This window comes from Carlito syrichta, unplaced genomic scaffold, assembly GCF_000164805.1.
Source record: "Carlito syrichta isolate Samal-C Ts95f unplaced genomic scaffold, Tarsius_syrichta-2.0.1 Scaffold230908, whole genome shotgun sequence".
NCBI lineage: Eukaryota > Metazoa > Chordata > Mammalia > Primates > Tarsiidae > Carlito > Carlito syrichta.
The window spans coordinates 164,449-192,161 of NW_007175004.1; the positions used below are offsets into that span (position 1 = coordinate 164,449).

The 27,713-nt window shown below is 41.4% G+C and overlaps 1 protein-coding gene across 1 annotated transcript in view; it reads right to left on the reverse strand.

Moving 5' to 3' along the window:
- RNF150 (ring finger protein 150) overlaps window positions 1-27,713 on the reverse strand; it is a gene marked incomplete at its 5' end in the record, with an annotated part of 98,296 nt that overhangs the window by 30,902 nt on the left and 39,681 nt on the right. Inside the window, 2 exons of the mRNA XM_008051753.2 lie at window positions 11,964-12,174; window positions 19,356-19,452. Coding sequence (XP_008049944.2) covers window positions 11,964-12,174; window positions 19,356-19,452 — 308 coding nt within the window. The remainder of the gene's footprint in view (window positions 1-11,963; window positions 12,175-19,355; window positions 19,453-27,713) is intronic.

The following is a 27,713-nucleotide window of genomic DNA, read 5'->3' on the forward strand; positions in this document are numbered from 1 at the left end:
AAGAAAACACTCTTTAAAATTGGATACACATTTTCTGAAGCCAAGTATGTCATGCAAAGGCATAATTTTCACTATGGTAAAAAGCACATTTTTGCAGGGGATGGTAAAACCAAGTATGTTTTGAATTAGTGAATTAATTATTCAGTGGCATGCCAATGGACCTATTTTGTTTTTCCTTGTTTTAAGTTTTAAATAAATTTAAAAAAAATTTTTAGATCATACCAATAACAATTTTTAACAAGACAAATAGTCTCTTAGTTTTCACTTGATTTCTTATCATTTATCTAGGAATTTTTAAAAACCATTTTACTTTTTAATCGTTCTGTGTGAATTTTCAACTTTGCCTTTAAAAAAAAATTTCTAAGAGCTCTTTCTCTTCAGAAAATACCTCTTTCACATAGCATCTGCTTTTTTTTCTCATAGATGCAATATTGTCTCACATCTCTGGAGGGATATAAATTTCAGTGTACCGAATTCTGAGTTCTAAATTATCTTGGTTTCCTTGGAGTTTCTTTTTATTTGTTAGGTTCTTTTTAACTGGGATGGTTTCTCACAATTGTCTAGCCATCCCTGCTGTCCGTTCATTCCTCAAATGAAGAAATAAGGTGTAGGGTGCATGGGCAGAGTTTGCCACCTAGGGAAGGACCTCAACAAAGGCCTCAGGCAACCACCAGGTGGCTAAGGATAGGGAAGGGACTCTGGGGACGTAAATGCGCTCTGGACAGTCCTTTAAACAGTCTCCTTCTGAGTACCGCTCCCCCCTGCCCCACAATCTCCATGGCTGGCTGGTACCCTCTGAGGCTCTCCTGGGCACTTGGGCACGAGGCTCCCAAGGGCTTGCTCCTTAGGATGCATTTAGATGCAGCTTTCTCCACGTTGGCAAGCAAATTTCAACTCATTCATCATCCAAAATTTGTTGACATATTTTCTGCTATATTTTTTCAGTTCTTAGTGTCCACATGGGTTTATATCTTAAAAATCTTTTGGTGAGACTTTGCTAGGTAGCAGAGATAAACCTGTAGGTTCCAGGTTCCCAGTCATGGTGAACTGGATAAAGAAAATGTGGTACATATATGCCATGGAATATCGCACAGCCATAAAAAAGAATGAAAGCGTGGCATTTGTAGCAACATGGATGCAGATAGAGGCCATCATTCTAAGTGAATTACCACAGAAAACAGAAAATTGAATACCATGTGTTCTTACTCATAAGTGGGAGCTAAACTCTGGGCACACATAGGCACAAGGATGAGGGTCAGATTCATTAGAAACTTGAACCTCATAGTCACCCAATAGACCTAAGAACAAACCTGCACAAGCACCCATTGAACCTAAAATAACATAAAATTAAAACAACCCCAAAACCTTGTGGGTTTAATCTACCATATGTATCAAAAAATCCCAAGTGGACCCTAAATGGTTCCTTTACCAAGAAGACCAGTCCTTATGCCTTTGAGACTTAAATCACCACATATGGGTATGTTTTAATTAGATTTCTAACTCTAGAATTTGTTTAGAACAAGTGAGATTTTCCGGCATTTCTTTGTAGGAAACTAGTTTAACCATGTTATCCGGTATTGAAAAAACAATTGGGCTAGGGCAGGAAATTCAATTTAGTCCCACTGCTTCAGGTTTTCATTTTGGGAAAGATATTACTGTTTGTTTCTATTGTACAAGAATATTATGAAGACAGAACAAGATATTATGGGTGAGTTATACTTTGAGATCTTGGACGGAAAGACCAGTCAATAAATTCAAGCTATTTCCTTCTTCCGGGAGAGCACAATCCTCGAATCCTTAAAAGATGATATACAGATTTCTTATTCTTGCTGTTTTAAAAATGGATTGACCTCAATTATTAAATTAAATGTTCTTTACAAAACATTTGTCTGCCTCAGATTTCACAGTTATAAAGAAAAAGAGAAATATACTTAGTATTCAGCTTTTTAATCAGTTAAGCTATATCTTTTTTTTTTTTTTTTGAGTTGGAGTCTCACTGTCGTCCAGACTGGAGTGCAGTGGCTGCTCCCGGCCACCGCAGCCTCGTCCTGCTGGGCTCTGGCGATCCTTCCGCCTCAGCCTTCTGAGTAGCCGGAATTACAGGCACGTGCTACCATGAGTTAAGCTAAATCTTTAATAAAATGTCTGGAGCTTAACTCATTTGGGGATAAGTACAATAAAGTTTTAAAATATTTAGATGAACTGGAGCTATTCTTAGGTGATTATCACTAATTTCCCCAAATTACCTGACAGATACATGCACAGATTCACATATAGCATAGACGACCTTGGAACTGGGGTTGGATGTGAGAGTTTTTCTTCCTTGATTTGGGATCAACAGCTCTGAATGTGACACTTGTGCCTCCACACCCTCATGGATAAAATGGAGATTATACTAATTCCAAATGATGTCATAGAGTTCCCTCCACCTCCACTTCTCTGAGAGGAGAAAATAAGACAATATATGTGTATTTACTACAAAAATACAAAGTATTATAAATACACAAAAATGTATGTACAGATACATACCATACTGTGTATTCACAGGTAAATAAATACTTTACACCTATACTACTCTGTTGAAAAAACACAGTACTTCCCCCCCCCGCATTGTCTAGCATCAACATTACAACAGAGTAAGCTGAGCGTGGTGGCTCATGCCTGTGATCATAGCACTTTGGTAGGCAGAGGTGAGTGGGTTGCTTGAGCCCAGGATTTTGAGACCAGCCTGGGCTGGAACCTTGTCACTACAAAAAATAAAAAAAAAAAAATTAGCCAGGCGTAGTAGCACATGCCTGTAGTCCCAGCTACTTGGGAGGCTGAGGTGGAAGGAGCCCCTGAGTCCAGGAGGTCGAGGCTGTCATGAGGCATCATTGTCGTGATCATGCCACTGCACTCCAGCCTAGGCAATAGAGTGAGACCTTGACTTGAAAACATAAAAAATAAAATAAACCAGAATAGAAAAGAGTTGCTCTGCACGGTATTCTGGCTTAAATGGTGTGACATCATCGCCATTATTGTTAAAATCGACACTAAAGTCTGTATAAGTATCTGGTGAATACTACTTAAGAGCGCTCTGGGAGCAGAGTGTTGAGATGTTTTCTGAGACAGGGTCCACAATGTATGGAGTCCCAGAAGGACACCAGGCTCCAGCTGTAGCCTAAGGCCACCTGTGTTCTAGCCAGAGCTACCCATGGCCTTCTCAAGCATTCATCTGACATGAAGAGGAGGGCAGACGTTGGATCTCACAGTGACCCTCCATGGTCACACTTAAAAATGTGGTGTGGGGAGAGAGCCAAGGGCACAGTTGCTTGCTAGTTTGAATCAGTGGTTCTGGAAGGAGAAGAGTGACAAAAAGCACTTGCAGGGGACGTGAGATCTTTTGCCTTTCCTAGGAAGACTTGTCAAGGTGCCAGGACAGGGATTCTAATCATAGTTGATTTTAATCACAGAGTACAGGGCCTGGAAAGAATCTTGGAAATCACCTGTTAGTACAACTGCCTATGAGAAATGTAGAGAGGGTTAAGTGACTTGTCCAAGCACACACAGCTAATTGGAGGCCACACCGGGACTAAGGCCCACATTTCCTGCCTCTGGCTAGTGGTGTTTCTATGACATCATCTTACTTCAAGTGGTTCCAGTTACACTTTGCCTTTTTCTGAGTCATTGGATTTCACTTCTGAAATATTTTGACTTACAGAACCTTCAGACTCTGAATTTTCAGAGCCAATTCTTATGTCAGCCAAAAGGCATTTTCAGTCGTTTCTGCTTTCTTAATCTCTGAATAATAGCGCTTCCCCATGATTTGCTTTAGAACCGAAATGCAAACGGAAATGTTATCTTATTTACGCCATACCCTGCACAGACGTCGAAAAAGTGCTGGCTTGCCAGCTGTGTTTCCTGCCATCAGCGGCTGCCTCGCTACTGAGATCCACATGCAGTGTTTCACTGTCTGGTAAAGTGCAGGTCTGCCCCACAGCCCTGTTCCTGGCTCACTCTGGGAACAGCTACTGAGACATGACAGTTGTCAGAGCATCATGAGAAATTAATCAACTGGACACGGTGCTGTCAATGAACAACTCAGAATATCTGAGACAACCTCCTGCCATGAATGGATTGAATTTTCTGGCCCGAGCCACCTCAGTTCAGGAAGACAAGTTGCATCCAGGTGAATGGCTGTGTTACACCCAGGCTGGGTGCTCCAAGTGGTCTAAACTGATGAATTCTCTCACAGGCTATTTGTGATTCTGGAGATCTGCAACCTTCCTGTCAGAGGTACCAGACATACGAGACAGGAAAATCTTGGGAGTCTGGAGTGAGAATCCTGGGTCAACATGTGATTTTTTTTTTCTTTTTTAATTTGGGGAGGAATAGAAAACCTTATGAGTTATGGATTAGACAGTGCCATCTAGGTAAACTTCACGATGGAGGCGTATGCTTAGTAGAAAGATCTTGGCTCTTCAGAACACTGCCCTTCTGTTGAAGCTGCCACTGAGCTAGTGAATGGGAAGGCTCAGAAGCAAGGGGTGATGTTTTTCTGGGAACCTAGCACATTAAGAGACATGGAGGTGATTGTTGAGAGCACTGTCACAATCTGCCAGTGCTTCATTCTGTGGAGTAGTCCTTGGTGGCTTAACTCTTTCCTGAAGGGGAGATGACAGTGGAGTCTTAATGAATCAACCTTAAATGGCTGGCTGATTCTTTTGTCTGCCACAATGGAATCTCCTCACAAATCAAAGCAATCATCTTTCTGGAGCTAATGAGAATCTTATAGGCTCGAAGGGAGATCACTCTCAGGGAGGGGACTAGCCGCCATATTTATCCATAGTCAAGGGCAGCTCCTTTGTCATTCTGGGCTCCTATGCAAGTCAACCAAGCAGATATGGTTACTCACTCTTGCAACTCCTTTACACATCCTAGGGTGGCTGCAGTGGCAGGTGTTAGAGCTGGCATGAAAACAACTTCTTTCTGTGTTGCAACTTCAGCCATGCTTTAACAATTTTGTCTCATAAGTGTATTTTGAAGAGTATGAGCATATTTTTATTTTCAAAAAGGCTAACTTATCACTCTAGGTTATTTTAAAAGGGCTGGCTACAAGTGGTTCACACTTGTAATCCCAGCCCTTTGGGAGATCGAGGTGGAAGGATGGCTTGAGCCAGGAGTTTGAGACCAGCCTGGAAAACAGTGAGAACTCGTTTCTATAAAAATAAAAAAACCAGCTCGGCATGGTAGTACATGCCTATAGTCCCGGCAACTGAGACAGAAGAATTGTTTGAGTTTGGAAGTCAGGGTTGCGGTGAGCTGTGATCATGCCACTGTACTCCAGCCTGGGTGACAGAGTGAGTCCCTAACTCCATAAATAAATATACACACACACACACACACAGGATTGTACACACACACACACACACACACACACACACACATGCGCGCACACACACACACACACACACACACACACGACTGTAGTTTAGTAGAGATATTGGCTAAGAATATGGTCCCCAGGGGAAAGATTGTCAAGACGTTCAGGAACCAGTTCTCTTGTACTTCCATGGAATTCCTTCTGCCTCAGTTTCTACTGAAGAGCTGTGGCTAGCAAAAAGGCACAAGACAGACTCTCCCATCACCACTCACCCTTTTCTCCCTGCCCCTCTGCAGGGTGGGAAGGAATATGAAGGGGCACCTGTCCTGTGATTCTTGACCCCATTCCCCATTTAGAGGCACTAAAGAGGGGAAAGAGGGAGAGGAAGGTGGGGAGATTGGTAAAGAAACTGTCTATGGACAGCGTTGAATCCCACTCCCCTAGTGAAAGGGGCAGGGAAGGAGCACCTCCCAACCCCATACCTGGGAGAGGTCACTGCAAGGGAACCCCCAGGGGGTTTTGAAATGTACTCCCTGTAGGTTAGACTCAGCAAAAATCGACTCCAACTTGTGTAGACTCAGGTTTCCTTCCTGCCTGCAGCCTTGAGAGAGGAAGTCCAAGACCTGCGTGGGGTCAAAGGCTAGAGACTGATGCCGCCCTGGAAGAGGAGTGCCAGGGCAAATGGTGTGTCAGTGTCCCAGAGGTGGATGGGATCAACATGAGCCCTATCCAGAGGAGCTCCTGGAGGGGTAAGGGGAGCCCTGGAGACAAAGGTTGAAAATGGACTGCTGGATGCACAAGGGCCGGCAGAAGGTCTTGTTAGTAAGCAACAGAGATCTGCCCATCCTGACCTGTAGCAATGACATGGGAAGGGGCCCAGTAGGAAAATAAAAAATTGTCTGTGTTTAGGACCTAAAGGGACTCTTAGAACTGTCACTTACCTAAGAATAAGTAGAAAATTCCTGGGCTTGCTGGACTTTTCATACAGGGGCAGGGGAATGTGAAACCCACTCAATCTTAATACATTTTAAATACCAGTGCAGCAAAAATAAAGACGCATTTTGAATGTTCCCCCACACCCTCAGGTTCCACCACCTACCAGCCATGGCAGAAAAATATTCAGAAAAAAAAAAGTAGTATAGGTCGGGCACGGTGGCTCTTGCCTGTAATCCCAGTACTTTAGAAGGCCGAGGTGAGAGGATTAGGGTTGCCTAAGCCCAAGAGATGGGGACAAGCCTGGGAAACTTGGTGAGACCTAATCTCTACAATAAATTAAAAAAATTAGCAGGGTGTGGTGGTGTGCGCTTGTAGTCTCAGTTACTCAGGATGCTGAGGTGGAAGGATCACCTGAGCCCAGAAGTTTGAGGCTGCAGTGAGCTGTGATTGTGCCACTGAACTCTAGCCTGGGTGACAGAGCAAGATGCTGTATCAATACAGCAATAAAAATACAAAAATCAATGTGGTCTATCAACTATTTACATAGTATTAGGTATTATAAATAACCTAGAGATGATTTAAAATATACTGGAGGATGTGCATAGATTATATACAAATACTACATCATTTATATAAGGAACTTGGATACCCTCAACTTTTAGTATCTGCTAGGGCAGGGGGGTGTCCTGGAATCTTCTGTGTGTACTGAGGGATGACCAGGCATCTCAAGCCATGTCTTCTCAACATATTAGATACACTTCTCTTTCTTTAAGAATCAGAGTGAATGAGAAATTCGCAAAGGAAATTTCCCACAGGAAACCCATACCATCTTTCATTTCAGTTGGCCAAGTTTTAGCCTCTACGCTCATTCATTTGTATTGTTTTGTATTGCAAAGCTTGAAGACCGGGTCTCCTGACCAAACATATCGTGCCAAATGCTTTTCAGAATGTACAGGGACAGATTTGAGACATTTTGATTCTGCCTAGACCCACTGCCACGGGCTGATTGTAGGTTCCTTCTGGTTTGAGATGGAAAAAGGGGCAAGTGGCAGTATCCCCAGGCAGTGCTGAAGGACTTGGGAATAATAACATGGATGGTGACATCAACAACCTCCTTGAAAAATAAAGGGACGGTTTCAGGCCCTCCTGAGGAGATGTGGAATGGCATTGAATATTTTTAAGAAAGGGTAAGAAAGTCATATATTTTGTGTCTTTCTCTAGCTCCTCTCTGCAGTCTCTGAATGCATAGGGCTGTCTGCTTAGTTGTGTTTTCCTTTGGTCCTAAGGAGCTGTTTTATTTCCCCTGCAGAGGCAACCCAACAATCTGTAGTCAGAGCTCGGGAAAGTCAGAAGGCAGAGTGTGTTTTTGGCACGACCTGGCCTGCAGACAGAGTGAGTGACATTTGGGCATTCATACAAATGACCCCTTGCACAAAGGTTGAGGAGAAATGCTGTGTGATCTGGGGCTGCCATGTGAGGTTTGAAAAGATGGAATGTCAGACACATTAAAAATATGCATGCAAGAGTGTCTTTCTCCAATGTCAGACCTACAAGCTTGGATTTCCTTGGCTTTATAAATGCTTTTCTTTTTTTTTTCCCTCGGAGCTGAAGATGATCCTTTAATGCCAGATTTTTCCATCTTCACTGTAAAGGCAATCTGTTCTACATTTTCGCACCGTGAGTGCTGAAATGACTCTGACGTACGTTTGATCTACTGTGTACACCAGTACTATTTGCCAGGAAAGGAATAACAGAGGTTGGAATAAGAGTGTACATAGAAACTCAACAAATTTTTGATCTTTGAAGAGATGGAGAAAAATGAAAGAAATGAATAAGTAAACTCAACAAGAAGTGAGTGAGCAAGTGTGTTCATTCTCTTCATATTCATTCTCTGAGTGCCATGCAGCTGAGCAGCGCCAAAGCCAGTGGCCTGTTTTGAATTCCAGCTCCACCTGTCACTAGCTTATGACCTGGAGTCAGTTATTTAAATCTCTCTGGGCCTCCATCTCTGCATAGTAAGATGAAGATAAAAACAATATTTACCTTATAGAGGCTGTTGTGAACTAGTATACCAAAAAGGCTCAAAATGGGGCCTAGTACGTGGTTTCACAATGTATTTCTTAACTACTGTTATGTCTTCTTTTTCTCGTAATTTTGTGGGTCTATGGAAATATGAGGGGGGGAAAATAGTCATTTGGAGAAAATCGGGTCCAACCTCCAGGTCCACCTTACTTGTGGTTTATAGCGATATTGCATCCTCAGTTATAATTATATCTTCATTCACATTATTTTTAGATAGCATTAGAGTTGATTGCAACAACATTGATGAGAATATGCATCTTTTTATTCATTTAGTCATGCATTTGTGTTCGTTCATTTACTGATGGAATATTTATTTGGGTAGGGCAGAAGGCAATTTAAAACCTATATAGAGCAGAGACTTTTATCCTGAAGGAATCAACAGCCATTTGGTTAATGGTGCAAACCATGAACATTTCATCAGAATAGTCTTGTTTGTAAAATTCTGTTAAGTCTCAATAAATAAAACAACTTTCTCATTTTGTGAGAAAAATTTGGTGTCTCTACCAAGAAACTGACATTGCTAGCCACATTCATATATACCATTATTCTTCTGACTAGAGATATGATCTTATTGCCCTTGTTTATCTTATCTTATTATTTATCTTTACCAATACCTTCCTTTGAAATTACCTGGCATTTTTCTTCTTTGGTGAACAGAAGGACTCTACCTCAAGCTTGACCGAAACACTAAGAGTCTATTTTATGCAGAAACAGCTTAGGCATTACAAATGGCATGGAAATAGACAATACTATTCTATTTTATTTTGCATATATTTTGACCCACAATGTATTTAAATCTACTTTATTTTGGATGTAATTCAACCTGCCTTAAGTTAAAAGGCCTTAAGCTTTTTCTTTTGTCATCTGGGCTTCACTAGATGTATGAAGTATGTAGCCACTGTTTAAAATACGGAATCTGACAGATGACACATTTTCTTTTGAAAATAATACAGTATAACTGTTTTGTTGCAAGGATAATTATACATTTTTTAAAGCTTAGTTCTCATGAGCTTAAAAAAGTTCATGCCTTAAATGTTTTTCAACTTCTAGCAAAATTTTATCAGGCCTTCCAATATATTTCCCAAAGGTCACCAATGGTCTATGTGTGATGGTAACCAAAGATGTCCAATAAATGCAAAAGTTGTGAGACCATCTTATTCACTAAAAAGATAACTTATGGTTTGACTTGAGTCAGACATTTACTCCTCTGGGCCGCAGTTTTATCATGGTAAAAATTAGAAGTTTATGTTGGTAACAGTTTATGTTTAAGGTTCTTCCATTTAAATTACTGGGATTCTAAATCTATGCTCTCCAATATGGTAGACACTAGCCACATGTGATAACTGAGCACTTCAAATGTGGCTAGTTCAAACTAAAATGTGGCGTAAGGGTAAAATGCATACCAGATTTGAAAGACTGAGTACCAAAAAACTGTATAATATTTTGACTATGTAGGGTTAAGCAATATATATTATTGAAATTAACTTCATCCATTTATTTTTAAATATTATTTTAAATATTTATTTTAAAATATTTTTTACTTCTTAAAAGTCACAAATTAAAATTACTTATGTGGCTTTTAAGAAGGGGAACACCCCAAAATGGAATTATTTTCTGGAGGGCGGGTCTCTCACACCACAGGTGTCCGTCACTAGGTAAGCATCAGTGTACCAGCTAGCGTTGCTGTGAGAGGCTGTGTCTGGCTTCAGTGAATTTTTCTGGACATTCTTTCAACACGTTTGCTCATTTCATGATGAGTGATTTAGAAGCGCATTTGCCTACACTGTGCTGAGTGTTCAGCAGTTTTTGACCAAAAAAGCGTGACTCCCATGTCCCACCCCCCTATTCACCCTATCTTGCCCCTAGTGACTTTTTTGTTATTTGTTTGTTTCTCCGGATGGGAAAACAAACAAACAAACAAACAAACTGCTCCAAAGGAAGCGTTCTGCCAATGTGGAATAGATGAAACAAGAAAAATGGCAGAAGCACTAAAAGGCATCAACAGTGACGAGTTGAGAAACTGATTTGAGCAGTGGAAAAAGCGTCTTGATAGGTGAATTGCATCAAACGAAGAATAAACTTCGAAGGTGACTGACGTTTTAACATGGAAGGATAAATAACATGGAAGGATAATTTTTAATAAATAAATTCTGTTTTTAGGGTTCCACTCATATTAATATTGGACAATACTAGTCTAGACCTTCAAATCAAAGGGATCAAAATCCATCCATCTTCAAAGGTTTTTAAATGTCTAATGGTTGCTATTTCAATCCGAGATCCTTATACTTCTATAAGTCCAGTTTTTGAAGTTCAAACTCTTATGTATCAAAGCTAATAACTCCGGCATGGGCAGATATTTCTCACCAAGTTCCTTTTCAAGTTGCCTGCTGTCAGCGTCCTGGGAATACGCTATGACTATAATCATTCAAAATCTTTGGGATCATCTCAACTATATCATAAAAGATAATTAGGAAATAACACACTAAAAGGTTAAGAGTGATTATTTCTAGGTAGTGATGCCCTGACTGAATTTTTTCATTCTTTTTTATTCTTTTTGTTTTCTTTCAACAACAAAGACTGTTTTTTCTTCATCAGAAAATGCATATCTTTACATTTTAGTATGATTTTATAAATTCTATAAAAATCACAAGTATGTTTAAAAAGAAAAGGACTGACTTACAAGGAAGTACCCCCCAGATATGTAAATCTTCTTTTCTGTATTTCCAAATTTCTATAGTGAATAGGTTACTTCTATCAAGAGAAGGAAGTCCACTTTGTTTAAAAATTGCAATATCCATGCGCTCTTTTAACCCTAAACCTAAGCTAGTTTACATGCTGATTTTCTCAGAACTCCCAAAGCTTTTATCTCTATTATATTAGACTGAATGGCAGATACTGGAGATTTTTGCCTCAGTTTGATGCTAATACAGATATTTTAATATTTTTTATGATAACTACCATCAAATGAAACAGGACAGTGACTGTATATGCAGGAGACGGGGAAAAACACCCAGAAGGTATTTTAATATGCAAGGTCACCATGTACAAGGGATTAGCTGTACTGCAAAAATGATCAGGGGTGTCAGTTACATCTGAGACCTACAGCAACAGAGAAGCAGCTTCCTGCACATATTCCAGACTAGCTCGTGCAACTGCATGCACACTCAGGAGGGCTCAAACACACGTGTGTACACACACATGCACACACACGTGTGCACACTATTGGGTAGGGTTGTGCCCTATCCCAGTTACTTTTCTCACCTGCTTTTCAATCTGAGGGGCCAGAACCATGACCTTACCTCTCAGTAACCATGGGGAAGGAAACATGGAGACGGTGCAGGGCTTGGTGGTGTGGTGGCAGGTAAGAGTACACACACACAGACACGAGTGGCGGGGGGCTGCTGTCTACTTTACTGGCTCTGGAAAGAGCTGGACTTCTAAGGACCAGACAGGTATGACTGTTGAGCCTAGCAATGATATACTCACTCGATTTTTTTTCTTCTCTAGAAAAGGTATCCTTCTCCATTTCCCACAAGGCAACAGCCCATCTGGCTATGTCACTTTCAAGCACAGCGGAACTTACTGTTGGTAGTAAAGATGACTTCTCCCTCCTGGGGTGTGGGGTCTGCATCCTGGACTACCTGCAAGGCTCCCACAGTCCGCACAGCTGGGTCCAAAGTGACTGAACTTTCATTCACTGTCGTGTCGCTTGCACCTGTGATCTGGTTGGTTGGTGGACCCCCCAGGGAACCCTCATAGTCGGTGGGCAAGTCATCCATGCAGTCGGCGTTGGGCTGATGGGAGCAGAAAATGATCTGTTGTTAGTGCACTTCATCAACTTAGAGATGAAATGTCTACATCCTGACCATTTAATCTCGATAAAAAATTAAGTTCTTTATTGCTTACTTAAGCTACTTTATTTAAAAATGTTCCATATATAGTTTCTGTGACATTAACATGAAAAGACCTTTCAAAGTTCCCTTTCCAAAGATTTCTTTTAGATTAAAAATGAAAGTTTTAATTCAGGGAGTAGTACTATCTCTACATCTAAATCATTACTTAGGAGGAATATGTGAAATTTATTCATAATAATAGCACTTCCTTGCATGTAGTATTTATTGCCCACCCAGGACACAGCTGGCAGCCTGGTAATTATCTCCAAAGACTCATGCATTGTTTACATGTATCTTAATGATATGCGAGTAGGAGAGAGGATAGACTCTGAATCATTATGCCTTGCTCATTAAAGATACATACATACACATAAACACACACACAAGCACAGGGTAAGGCTATTTATTTATTGAGACACGGGATCTCACTCTCTCGCCCAGGTTGGAGTGCAGTGGCACAATCATGAATTACCACAGCCTCAATCTCCTGGGCTCAGGTGATCTCCCACTTCAGACCCCCAAGCAGCTGGACTGAAGGCATGTGCCACCATGCCCAGCTAATTTTTTTGATATTTGTAGAGATGAAGTCTTGCTATGTTGCTCAGGCTGGTCTTAAACTCCTGGGGCCAAGCAATTCTTCATGTTCTGCCTCTTTAAGTGTTGTGATTACAGGTATGAGCCACCACATCTAGCCTTAAGTCTACTTAAAAAACAACAACAACAACAACAAAAAACACAACCCATAAAAAAGCCAGCTACAAAAAAAAAAAATCCCTACGTCCTTAATATGGAATTGATCATACTCTAATCAAATCCTCCAAATTAAAATCTTAGGATCATAAAACTAGGTAGGGTCAGCCTCTCTTGTTCAACCACCCATTCACTACAGGACTCTTTTTCTTCTCCCCAATATGGCTGACATCTCATCTTGAACAACACAGCAACGGTAGCTCTCTGCTTTGCAAGGCAGGCTGTGTTGGCCAGTGTTGCTGGGCTGCTTTACCACTGGATCAAATCTTACTCTTTGGTCTTAGTTCTGCTGTGTGCAGTAATAGTGAATACATCTATATCTCATTCATCAACAGGTTTTGAAACTACTTTCAGTTGTTGTGTCTCTCCACGAACTTATAATACTTATTTTTAAAAGGTGGGGGTGGAGGGATATGGTCTTAAGGGATACTAAGAATAGTTAATTTTTTTGCTCTGGTCCGAACTTCCACTTTGTCCTGAGGGATGATACACGGTTTTATGCTTCCTCTCAATGTATGCATAACATGATGGCCAGGATTAGGTGAGGAGGATTCAGGGTTGACATTGATTTAATTCACATCATAATGACAGTTGTATTCAAAGTTAATTAGAAGAGGAAAGCCTACAACTCATGGACTCATGGAGAACAGAGTGAGACATCCAAAACGCCAGACTCCTGTCCTAGTTTTCTGCTCTTAAGCTGTATAATGCCAGTCTCCTGAGCGCCACATCTGTGTTTCTAACAGCCCTGTGGAAGTCTCTATCATCCCACAAAACCCTCAAACTCAGCTCATTCCTTTCGTCACTGTATTCTTTTTCCCTTCCCCCATACCTTTTTGTTGTTGTTGTTGCCTTCTCTAGCTATTTTGGGAGTGCCAATTCATTGTCAAAAGTCAATTTCTCACGATGGCCAATTCGCCAAATGTATTAAATTTATTGACTGTGATTTTGGACACGAGCAGGGGTGTTTGCAAACATTCTCTCCGCATTACCAGTTTCCCTATATCCTTACAATCTTTCCCCTGGTTTGTTTCAGTTCAGTTCTCTCACAGAACATTCTTTAAAATACATACACAATATGATTCTTCTCTTCTCCTGAGGAAGGAATTATAAGAAAGGAGCGCTCTTTAGCATGACAAAGCAGATAATCTAGAGCCTGGCCACAGCCTTCTTTTCTGGCCTCACCTTTGGAAACACAGAACACACCACACATTCCCTCACCTCAATGCTTTAGCTTATACTATCCCTGTGCTCAGGGTGACATTTGCCCCATCAGCCTCCCTTTCCCATCCCAGGGTCTCAAGCTGATCCTTGGTGAATTCCTAATCACCCTTTAATCCTCAGACCCATATCCCCTTTTCTAAGACCTGTTCCCTCCCAGGTAGGCATCTTTGATCCCTTATCAGCTTATATGGCCTTTCTCCCATGCTGTGTGGTCATTTGTTATGGTGCCTGTCCTACTCTACTAGTCCACAAGCATTGTAAAGTGAAGCATCCACACCCCACTGATCTTGGGCTCTAAGCCCCCACGTGGCACCACTGACAATTATGAGGTGCTCAGTAAATGTTGATTTGGAAGTTTTCTCTGAGTCTCAGATTTCTGCTCTAAAATGGTCATGTTAGTATCTGCCTTAGATCAATTAAGGGAGAATTTGCAAAAATACTTCAAAAACTTTAAAGTTCTATGCAAAGATAAGATATGCTATGTACAGATGTATATTAAGCAAAACTAACTGAGTTGGGGGATCAGGGAGACAAATAATTCACAAGGTGGGCACTGTGCAGGTTGTTGTTTCAGTCATGAACATCTGAATGCAATCATAGGCAATCATGCTTTCAAAATGTTGATCCTGGTTGTTGGCATTGTTCTTTCATTTGATATATTTTCTTTTTCTTTCTCCCTCCCTTTTTTCCTTTCTTCCTTCTTTCCCTTTCTTCCTTCATTCCTTCTTCCTGCTTTCCTTCCTTCCTTCTTTCCTTCTTTCTCTTTCTCTCTTCCTTTCTTTTTTAAGACAGGGTCTCACTCTGTCACCCAGGCTGCAGTGCAGTGGCACAATCATGGCTCACCACAGCCTCCAACTCCTGGGCTCAGTCAATCCTCCTACTGCCATCCCTGAATAGCTAGGACTACAAGCACATGTCACCCCACCAGGCTAATTATTTTAATTATTTTCTGTAGAGACGAGGTCTCGCTATGTTGCATGCGATTTTTATTTTATTTATTATTTTGTAGAGATGAAGTCTCACTATGTTGCCCAGGCTTGTCTCAAATTCCTGGGCTCAAGCAATCCTCCCTCCTTGGCCTCCCAATGTGCTGGGATTACAGGCATTAGCCTTGTGTATTTTCTTAATGTTGATGCAGTGTAGCTTTTTGCTCTTAGTCTGTGGGCTAGTAGGAATAGTACTGTATCTTTAACAGGGGAGATAGATGGAGAAAGAGCTAATTAGCTTAGTGAGACTGCCAGTGGTAGCACACACCAATAATTTGGCTTTCATATACTAATTAATAGAACCTTAAAGAGCCTCACAGATTATATCCATTCCACATGGTCCATCACATAAAATACTCTGCAAAGAAACCAAATTTATAGACTGCTAAGAGAAGTCACAATCATAAAGTCTAAAAGATAGATGTCAAATGCTATCAGCAAGTGAATACTGCAAAGGTTTAAATTCAGGTTTAGCATGGAAAAATTCCTCAAACAAAGCAACTGCTAGATAGTTAGAAGCTTGAGAATATCCCAGTTACACAGGATTTTCTATTTAATAAAAATTATCATCTGACCAGGGGTGGTGGCTCATGCCTATAATCTTAGCACTTTGGGAGGCTGAGGCAGGTGGATAGCTTGGGCCCAGGAGTTCGAGAACAGCTTAGGCAACATACCGAGATTTCATCCCTACAAAAATAAAAATAAAAAAATTAGCCGGGCATGGTAGCACACACCTGTAGTCCCAGTTACTCAGGATGCTGGGGTGAAAGGATCACTTAAGCCCAGGAGGTAGAAGCTGCTGTGAGCCATGATCACTCCACTGCACTCCAGATGAGGTGACAGAGTGAGACCCCCAACTAAAAAAAAACCCATCATCCTATTCCTATCAGAATAATAGTGATTAAAAAAGGTATGTGCTGGCATTAGGAATATCCAGGTTATACAGGACCTGAAGAGGAGGATTCACTGAAACTGTGTTCTGTCATGCTACAAAGAAAGACCCAGACCTGACTGGATAAAAAGGAAGGGGAAGCACTGTAATGTAGATAAAAGGGTAAAAACACTTCTGATAATAAAGAACTCCTCCTTTTTTCAATTCAGCATTAAATTTCTCTTGGCAAAATATAATGAAAAAGATTTCATTGTTACAGGAATTTCATGCCCCATGAGCTGTGCTTTCATTCTTTAGCTTATTGTAGAGAAATCACTTCCAAAATGAAAATGTCCCTAGCTCTTGGTTTTCAACTTCAATTTATTTGCCTTGTAGCATGGGCAGGCACAAGGACACTCAGTTAAAAACAATAAAAGCCACAAACAAACAAAAATAATATACCACTGTATTTAAATAATCTAGTGGATCAGGATTATAACCAAGTCACGTGCGAGTCAACACTAGGGTGAAATCTCGATACTACTCTGTGGCCAGCAGCCTTCAAGACCCTGAAGGGCCATAATTCCTTAGACCTTTTTTGAACACAGCATATGTAAGCGATACGGAGATAAAGTATCAACAGACATCATTACTAGAGAAGGAGAGATCCTTTTCAATGTTCTTTCAATAAGAAGAAATGGAGTATGAGCTGGAAAATTCTATGACAATTCAGTTAGATAGAAGAAGTGATTCCTTTTTGTTTGTTTGTTTGTTTGTTTGTTTTGAGTTGGAGTCTCACTCGGTCGTCCAGACTGGAGTGCAGTGGCCGCTCCTGGCCACCGCAGCCTCGACCTGCTGGGCTCCGGGGATCCTTCCGCCTCAGCCTTCCGAGTAGCCAGAATTACAGGCATGCGCTACCATGCCTGGCTGATTTTTTGATTTATTGTAGAGATGAGGTCTCGCCAAGTTGCCCAGGCGGGTCTCGAACCCGCGGGCTCAGGCAATCCACTCACCTCAGCCTCCCCAAGGCGTGGGATGACAGGCTGAGCCACCGAGCCCAGCGAAGAAGTGATTCCTAACTGAGAAGGCCATGAGCTTGTCCAGTGAGATGGAAAGTTTTAAGAATGAAATAGAAGTCATTTGTTAGTATGATTTAGGCATAGTGCCACCCAAAGGTAGAAGGATGGGATGGAACAATGACCAGAATTCCTCCTAGATTCTGGCTCTGTCATTCTCTAGGACAAAAACAGGAAAGTCTTGGGAGGCATGGAGGGTGGCCATATGCCTTAATGCTTTGTGAGCACACGAGTGCCTCACACTTTGTGGAGGATGTTCCATTCTGTGGGGCAAGCTTGGATGTATGTCATGTTCTTGTTTGGCTGGCCTTTAAAAATCCTTGGCAAAATCTCGAAGATGCTACCGGTGTTTATTTTTCCGAGAGTCCAATGTGCTAAGTAAAATCCTATCCAGGCTTGGCAAGCATCAAACCATGGCCAGGATGCCCAACTGCTAAAAGAATACTATTAATTTTGGAAATAAGCCAAATGGCCGCCCCATAATTCTATTTTTAAAATAAGTAGTAGCAATATTTGCAACTCATTTATAAGTGACTTCTGGAGAAGTTATAACTCCATGGGAAAAGTCTGGAGTCCAATGCTACTTGATACAGAATTCAAGCATAGGTGCTTGTTTGGTTTCATTGTCTTGACCAGAGGGCAGTGGAATTAACACTTAGGATCTCTGAAAATATCTTGAGCAATGGGAACTAGGTCAAGGGATGTAAGCATGTCCCTTTAATTGTGAGAATCGTGAGCATTCTAAAGATTTTGGAGACCACAGACACACATACACACACACAAGGACACACATACATACATTTCCCGCCTCTCTTGAAAGAATCAGTTATAGCCAGAAATGTGACAAGTACAAAAAATGCATTCCATTTTTAAAGTCATCAGTGTCTGGTAGAGATGCTGGGTTTTTGCTAATGTGTCATGCTCACTGTAATTGATTTTCACCTTGGATGCATTATGCATTTACAACTGTGATCTGAAAATGTAATGCACTCTCTTTAAAATCTCGCTCAAAGCTGTCATCACACAAGGTGATTTGCATTCAGAGTATCAACCATGCAAATCAGCATACAGCTGGCATGGAGGCAGCTGGCATGGCGTAGACAATTCAGCCAATGCCCAGCCTCATAATGCTTCAGGTGTGCCCTCTCCAGCAGAGTCACTCTGCTATTCCTAATTAGCCTTTGGGCATTCAAGGAACCCTTTGATATGTGATCTGATCCTTCCTTCTGCAGTGACATCTTGAGACTACTAGCATTCTCTTTATTCTCTGCTATTGGGAGTGAGAAGTGACAACAAGCAGTGAAGTGGAAGGGGCAGAGGAAGAGACCAGGATCTGCATTCTGTTTGTCTGGCTTCTTTAGGCAGTGCCTTCTGATTTCTCCTCTCTTGCTGTGTAGTCCTTGGATTTGGTAGCCCGCTTTGCTTTCTGCCCTCATCTACTTAGAGGGGAAAACACATAGCAGCTGATGTCTCGCCACCCACCTGTTGGTAGGCTTCCCTTGCTGTGGTCCTGGGAGTCTTTCCCTGGAGTGTCAAGTTGGCTGGCAGGATTCTCTTTGTACTGGGGCAGAGACTCAACTTTAGAAAACACATAAGGGAGGGAACCAGCTTGAAGGCAGTGTTAGAATTAAGTGGACTTGGTTCCGGTTTCCTGTTCACTCAAGGTCTCCATGGAGATAGGAATTTAGCAGAGACCGAGAGCATGACTCTCAACTGCTGTCCTCTCCTTCCATTGCTGGAAGGAACTTGTTTCTTCTGAAAACTAGGTGACTGTGGGGTGATACCAGGAAGTGTGGCAGGCAAATGTCCTTGATGGGTGAGAAGGGTGATGGTGCAACAGGTGGTCAATGTGCACCTGGCCCCTCATGCTTCTGCTAGGGACCCACCTGCCTCAAAAACTACAGCCCAGAAGAGACGCCATGAGCTGCATAAGAGGCCCCTTGACTTACAGACAAATACAATAGACACGGTGAAAGGATCATGATGTCCTCAGACCGAGAAAAAGTGAGAGAAGGAATGTTTCCAGACACGAGAGTTCTCCTGGGGCATCATAAGACAACAAGATTGCTATGTGACTGAGGAGACACAAAGCACCCAGGTAGGATGTTTTCTCCCTGTTTTGGGGGCAACGCGGAAAGACAGACATTACGATGCTGTAGGCTGTGCTGTGCTTACCGGGATCCCTAGGGCTTTAAGAATGTTCATCTTGCACATGGGACAGGTGCGATGATCTAGAAGCCAGGGGTCAACACAGGACTTGTGGAAAAGATGCCTGCAATGAGAACCATACATCTTAGAGTGGCGGCAACTGCAGAGATTACCTAGTCCACCATAGCCCAGCAAGGTGTCCAAGGCCACACAACTGCTCAGTGACAGAGCCAAGATGTGAACCTCTATCATCTGACTCCTGGGCCAAAGTGTTTCCTGTTAAACTCTGTGGTGCTATAGTCAAAATGTGTCTGGACCAGGCGTGTCCTATAAAATTTGCAACCGAGTGTTCCAAGTTTCAGAAAATGTAGAGAACGTAGAAACGGAGAGGTTTTTGTCTTTCTTGATGGGAAGAATGTTTAGTGGAAAGAACACAAGCCGGAAAACTTATACACACTTGCCAGAGTGCAAGGCTCTGTGGTTTCACTGTGTGTAACCATTACTGTGTGTGTAAGTGACGCATTCAACTGCCTCACCACCTCTTGTGCTAGTCGTTACGAGCCTTTGTCTGCGTGGCAGAAGGGGGGCATTTAGTGGGTGCAGGGGTTCCTAATGGGACTTTCTCTCAAAGTGATTCATAAGAGTCCACTCAGAAACGTTAGGAGCTGCTTGAGTCAGAAGCTTTCTTCTTACTCACAAGACTTCAGACCGCAGGCAGAAGCAGTCAGAATTTCCGCCTGGGGGCAAGAAGAGAGAGGACCGTCTGTTTTAAGCATGAGGACTTCCTTAGGACATTCCATCCATACCTCATTTGCTCTCTCCTTCTCAGCGGGGCACTATGGAATATTTCTACCCTATGTTGTCACTTTCACCTCCTTTTGTCACTTTCACCTTCTTTTGTTCTAAAGTTCCCCAAGCCTCATTTGCTTTGTGTTAAAGGACTTTGGGCTCAAAAGCTTCACAAGTACTTCCAGATTAGAGAAAAGTTCAGGAAGTGGTGCCTTTTAAATTGAAATAAAGAAGAACCCAAATGCCAAAGATGGGATGAGCCATATGCAGGACATGATCAGATCAGGCATTAGAAAAAAAGGAGTGTAGCAAGCAGGACATAGTATGATGTTTCCAGGTTATTGTTCAGGATGCCCTGCAGATTTACTGCTTGGAAGGTACATATCTCTCTTTCATTCATTCCTTTATCCATGCATTCATTCAAAACAAGTAGTATATGCCAAGAGTGGTGCTCAAAACAGAATGGGCATGATAGTGACCTGGCTCCTTCCTTTCCTTAGGGAGTATTATGGAAGAGGTAGACATTAATAAAATATTATACAAACTTCTTAGTGATGACAGTGGTAAGTACCACATTAGAAGAGGGGGCCTTATAATTGGGAGATTTATCCTAATTCGGAAGGTTTCAGTAACACAGTGACAAAGCTGAGAGCTGAGAGCAATGTGGACGTTGGTCACATAAAGGGGAAGGAGAAGAGACAGGTTTTCTAGGCAGAGTGAATGTTTCCTGTGAGAGCCCTGAGCTGGGCACTGGAAGGTAGCCAGTTCCAGGGCAGCAGAATGAGGGAAGTGCAACAAGGAAAAGGGGCTGTCTGGCACCAAGCTGCATAAAGCCCCTCCTTGACATCCCTGTGGTCAGGCTCTACACTCAGGAAACAAGTTCCTAATCTGAAGTTGCTCGCCAAATCATGTTGCTCCTGAGACAAAGTCAAACACTCTGGTCCCTCGGACCATTCCTGGGAGGCAGGACTCTGGTGCTTTCTCCATAGGTTCTGTAGTCAGAATGATGGCAGGGCTAATCACTAGCTGCTTTGACACTCAAATCAGTTGCTTCATATCCACAGGTCTCAATGACCTAATCTGGAAGACGAAGATGTATCTGTCAAAGCAGAGAAGCCATTCCCTGAGTCTCCAGTCCTCAGAAGCTGGTGTTGATTCTCAAACACCCTAAGTTACTTCTCTCTATATGCTGGTCATTCTTGGATATCCTCCTGATGGTTAGTTTTTTGTATCAACTTGACAAGGCGTGGTACCCAGTAATTCAATCACCAGTTGTCTAGGTATTGCTAGGAAGGTATTTTGTAGATGTGGCTAAAATTTACAATCAGTTGACTTTAAATAGAGGAGGCTATCCTGAATAATTTGGGTAGGCCTCATCCAATCATTCAGAAGGACTTAAAAGCAAAACTGAGACTTCCATGAGAAGAAATTCTGCCTCCCAACAGTAGCATCAGCTCCTGCCCTAGTTTCCAGTCTATAGACCTGCCCTACATATTTCAAACTTGCCAGATCCTACAATTTCATAAGCCAACTCCTTGACAAATCTCTCTCTATATATCTGTACCTATGTCTAGTTCTATGTATCACCTTCTGGTTCTGTTTCCCTGGAGAATTCTGACCAAGATATCCTCCAATTAGACTATAAACTCTACTGACCAAAATCCTTATCTGTTTGACACATTGTTGCATCCCCAGAATCTAGAATGATTCTTGGCACACTGTTGATGCTCCAGAAAAATTGTTGCATGAACAGATATTTGTCCAAGGGCCTAGCACTCCTTCTTGCCTCCATGGCCATCCTGTCTCCTTCACACACTCACTCTTCCTGACTCTCTCTCACATCCGCTTCTTTTCTTCTCTCCATGCCTCCCTGCCCTGGCTAGTCATCTTTTTCTCTGTATACAGCATACTGCAACAGCATCTAAACTGCTCTCCATGCTGCCAGTCTTTTCCTGTTCTCTCCATCCCACTCAGCGTTGCCAGATTTATCTTCCTAAAATATAGCACTACTTACGTCACCCCCTTGTTCCATTCTGTTCTGTGCTAGGAGCTGGGTACAAAAATGAATAAGACAAAGCTCCACTCTTCAAGACAATACCACAATCCTCTAGTGATTCCCTGTTAACAATATTGGAAATGCCATTGAAAGGTCACACTCCTGGATCGATTGTTTTCTGGCTTTTCAATCTTAGACAAGATATCTTAGCTCTCTAAAACACAATTCTTTATTGGTAAAATTGTATCTTATAGGTATGGGGTTTGTGAATGAACGAGTCTCTCTCTGTGTGTGTGTGTGTGTGTGTGTGTGTGTGTGTGTGTGTGTGTATGTGTATGAGACAGAGAGAGGGAGAGAAAGAGAGAGAGAGAGAAAGAGAGAGAGAGAGAGAGAGAGAGGTTCACAAAGCTTAAACATAAGTCCTGGTGCTCCTTAATTATAAACTAACATTAGTCTTATTAATACTGCTGCATTGCATCTCATTTTTAGATATTATGTGATCACTATGATATCTACTCTTTAGTGTAAACTTCCTGACATGGAAAGCAAGTAACAGCAAACTTAAATCAAAGGGAGAACTAAAAGCAAAAAAAAAGTGTTAAAATGGCACATAGGGTAGTTATGCTCATTATTAACTAACATTCAAGAATTTTTAGCACCATATTCATGAATTTCTAGTACCATGTCAAATATGAAAGTTAAATCCTTAAAATTAGAATTGCAATACAATGTTTCTCCTTCTAAATGGAAAGAAAAATAAAAGTCACAGGACTTAACAAATAAACAAATAGGGAATGAATCTAGAATCCCATGAACTGCTCCAACCACTTAGCAAACATCCGCAAGGCAAAGTCAACTGCAACTCATCTTATCTGTAATATTCACAGTAGGACACTGTCTCTTCCTATGTTTTAATACTGGCTGTGTGAGAAAGGACAAACAAAGGAATAAGAAGATGAAGTAATCTATCTCTTCACAATCCTGACAAATGGGAAATGCAGCAAAGGCCAAAACTGTTCTCTTGCCTCCTTCACAAAGGGAAGCACACATTTGAGAAAGAGTTCTTCAAAACATCTGACAAAACAGGATGCAGATCACTGCAGAATGATGCCGAGATGACTGTGAATAAGTTCTCCCATTTTCAGTAGTATTGACAAACCAAGCTAAATTAATTTCCACATCCACTGAGTCTGGTTTTCTGATGTCCTTTTACTTATACATGTGATCACTTTCCCAATTAAATGACATTTTCCTTCCCAGCTGGAGAAAGGACTACTCTGGCCTTTCCATGTCATTCACGGTTGTAGGTTTTGTTACATCCTACCACCTTGCAGTTGAGATTAAAACCCTACCACCCTGCAGTGGAGATTAAACACCTATCACTTTGCAGTTGATGATAGAACCTTATCACCCAGCAGTTGAGATTAGGACCCTACCACCCTGCCGTTGAGATTAGGACCCTGCTACCCTGCGGTTGAGATTAGGACCCTACCACCCTGAAGTGGAGATTAAACCCCACCACCCTGCAATTGAGATTAGGATCCTACACACTGCAGTTGAAGTTAGGAGTCTATCACCCTGCAGTTGAGATTAGGACCCTCCCACCCTGTAGGTGAGATTAGAACTCTATTACCCTGCAGTTGAGATTAGAATCCTATGGTTTTTCTTTGGCACCAGCACAAGCTATCTCATTCTCCTTAGTGAAAAGGTTATTCAAGAATGTGAATCACTGTGGTACCTAAGAATCCCATATTCCAAGGCAACATTAACTACTTAACAAATGATATCCAGTTCTTCTATGGATACCAAAATGTGTCTTCAAGGCCTCTGAATCTTATTTGTAGAATTGTAAATGAAGTGAGAGTCAGTTTTTAATAAATGATACTATCGACAATACCTGTTGGTTATTGTATTCCTACTATGTACCAGGTGTGTCACACACGATTAATTCACAATGGTTCTATGAAGTAGAAATGACTGTTCCCATTTTATAGAGGAGAAAGCTGAAGCTTATTAAATTTTCCAATGAACTAGTAAGCTTCTGTGCTAAGACTCATTCCCCATCCAATGGTGCTTTTTACCCACTTGGCAGCCCTTCCCCAGTGCTTGAGGTGTCATGGATGAGGGGACTAGTTGGAGGTATTCAAACTTTTATTCTTTCCCAATGGATTTTTGTGCTCCAGCATCCAGCTCTTTACTTCTCTGAGTCCAAGTTTCTTCATTTATAAAACAATAGCAAGTAATTGAGACACTTGTTAATACTGTTCATTCAGCATGTCAGTTTTCCATCTTTCTAGCACATGGAGAGACTACAACCTTGCCTGTTGGGAGCTAAGGCGATGGGACTAATTCCGGCCAATAAGTCACGAAGAAAATGAACTGATTTCACTTCAGACCATAGTGTTTCATCATTGACCTGCCAATTAGCAATGTTTGCGATGGTGACTGCTTTGTCAGCTCAACTGCCATGAACCGATAACACTTGCAGATAGATACACAATGGACACAAAACATGAGTAGGCAATATGTGTTGTGTTAAACCACTTTGAGTTGAGTTTGCTGTTGTTACTGCATCAAAGGTTAGCCTATCCTAACTACTTAAATATCTCATGGGGCTGTGGTAAGGATTAAAAGCTTGTCTGTAAAATACTTAGTAAGCGTTCAGTGGATAATAGTAATATTAGCCATGAGAGGGGAACCCTCCCCAAAAAACAGGAATTATCTTTTATAGGGTGAGCTTCTTGTAGGACAGGTTTTTACAACTAGGTGAGTGTTCTAGGAATCTATCAGTTTTTATCTGGAAGTTTTGAGAAAGTTGCATCACGAATTAGTAGAAGAAACATCCCAAGTTACGGCAAACAGGTCACTGACTCTTCCACATTGATAACACACCTGGACACACAGCACTGAGTGTTCAGTAGCTTTGGACCAAAAATGGCATGAACTCTGTGCCCCACACTCCCTATTCACCTGACCTCACCTTGAGCGACTTTTTGTTTGTTTGCTTCCCTAGATGAAAAACGTCCTCAAAGGGCAACATTTTGCCCCTTTGGAAGAGGTGAAACAAAAAACGGCAGAAGCACTAAAGGACATCCAAATTGATAGTTCAAAAACTATTTTGAACAGTGGGAAAAGCATCTTGATAGGTGTATGGCATCAGATGGAGAGTACTTGGAAGGTGACTGAAGTTTAAATATGTAAGAATAAATACACAATTTTTAATAAATAAATTCCTATTGAGATGCTTCTTCTACTGCTCAAAACAGTTTTTGAACTCATCAATTTGGATGCAAAGCATATCCCTTTGGGGACTTTTTTCATCCACAGAACAAAAAAAAGTGTCTTGGGGGTGAGACTGGATGAATAAGAAGGGTGGGGCATGGAGATCATGCTGGTTTTGGTCAAAAACTGTTGAACACTCAGCATGGTATGGGCAAGTACACTTGTCAATCACCCATCATGAAAAGGGAAAATGCACAGAAAAAAATCTCCAAAAGTTTTCACTGAAGCTGAATGCAGCCTCTCACAACAACACTAGCTGGTACACTGATGTCTACGGCTTCCTTGAAAACTTACCTAGCGGGGAAACCTGGACTACAGGGGCCTGCCCTACCAAAACATAATTTCATTCTTTGGGGGTCTCCCTTGTAGCCATGAGCACTGTGACCAACCTCTCTGAGTTAAAGTTTTCTTTTAACAAATTAAAGGGTCAATAATAGTACCTTCCCTACCTACATTATAGGCTTTTATGACCTACAAATTAGATATTATATGAAAATGTGCTTAGTAATTAGTGGAGTGCTTTTTCAAAGTTCAAGTATTATATAAACAACCATTTATTTCACCTTGTTTTCCACTGTATTAGATTTAAATTCATAAAAGAAAAGCCAACAAAACTAAAAATAAAACCAGAAACCTAAAGAACTCTATCAAATCCTCTTGCTATTAAACTCAATTTCTTTTTAAGCTACGGTGGCAGACATTTATACTTTGGGAAGGCAAGTTAGAAAGGTATTGCAGGACCCTCATTTCACAGTGTGTGTCACTCCTCAGGTTCTGGCAGAGGGAGGCTCTGTGTTTAGAACTTGACTCTGGTCTAATTATATCATTTGGCTGGGGCAGCAAACCTGGTTGGCATTCATTCCGTGTGTCTATTTGATTAATCTAACTGGGGATCAGGACATTTGAAGTTAGAAAGCCATATTTAACAAGGCTATTACAGTGCAAGGCTTTCCTCCAAAGGCAGCGTTTGCTGTGTTGAAAAGACAGCAGAAATGAACACATCAGACATCATTTACAGCACTTCCATCTTCTTTCACGATTCCTTCCTTTAATCCCTTAATTAAGTGATATCTAATTACTGGCAGTTTGCACATGCGATGCTCTACACATAAAAATCCGAAGTGATCAAAGAAAAATGACTAGAAAATACCATCAGCAAATTTGAACTTAGCAATATTATGTCATCCTGACTCATTTAAAAAAATTCTATGGCATAGATTCTTTGGTCTTTTACATTTTTTCCCTGCTACTTTAAATGAAGGTATAATATACAAGAAAAGGCATAACTCTTAAGCAAGCTTGATGGCTTCTGAAGTGTGTACATATTTGCATACACACTACCCAGATGAAGCTGTCACCATGCTATTACCCCAGAAAGTCCTCCCTTGCTCTGTATAAGTCAGTACCTATTCCCTGCTATGTAACCATTTTGACCTCAGTCACTATAGATTAGATTAGTCTTGCTTGTTATTGAATTTCATACAATGGAATCAGAAAGTGTTTTTTTTTTTTTTTTTTGGCCTGACTTCTTTTATTCAAAATAATGTTTTTCAGTTCTTCTGTGCCTTTATGTACATCAATAGCTTGTTTCTTTGTTTGTCTGTTTTTTTTTTTTTTTTTGAGTTGGAGTCTCACTCTGTTGCCCAGGCTGAAGTGCAGTGGCATGCTGCTCACGGCCACTGCAGCCTTGATCTGCTGGGCTGAGGCGATCCTTCTGCCTCAGCCTTCCAAGTAGCTGGAAGTACAGGCACGCGCCACCATGCCTGGCTAATTTTTGATTTATTGTGGAGATGAGGTCTCACCAAGTTGCCCAGGCTGGTCCAGAACCCATGGGCTCAGGCAATCCTCTCACCTCCTCCTCCCAAAATGCTGGAATTGCAGGCTTGAGAAACCGCATTTTTTATTTTTTATTGCTGAGTAGTATTCCATTTTTTCTTTTTATTGCTGAGTAGTATTCCATTGTATAGCTGTACCCCAAATTGTTTACGGATGTTCCTGTTGTTAGACATTAGGTTGTTTTCATTTTCTGGCAATTATAAATAGATATCCTACTGCCATTCTTGCACAAGTCTTTCCCTGAATATATGCATTCATTTCTCTTGTGTGTAGATCCAAGAATGGAATTGGCAGGTCAAAGAGTGGTATGTATTTAACTTTAGTAGAAGCTGTCAAACAAACTTCCAAAGTGGTTGTGTCATTTTAAACTTCTACCACAATTTGCAACTTTTTTTGTTTTGTTTTGTTTTGTTTTTGAGTTGGAGTCTCACTCTGTCACCCAGACTGGAGTGCAGTGGCTGCTCCCAGTCACCGCAGCCTCG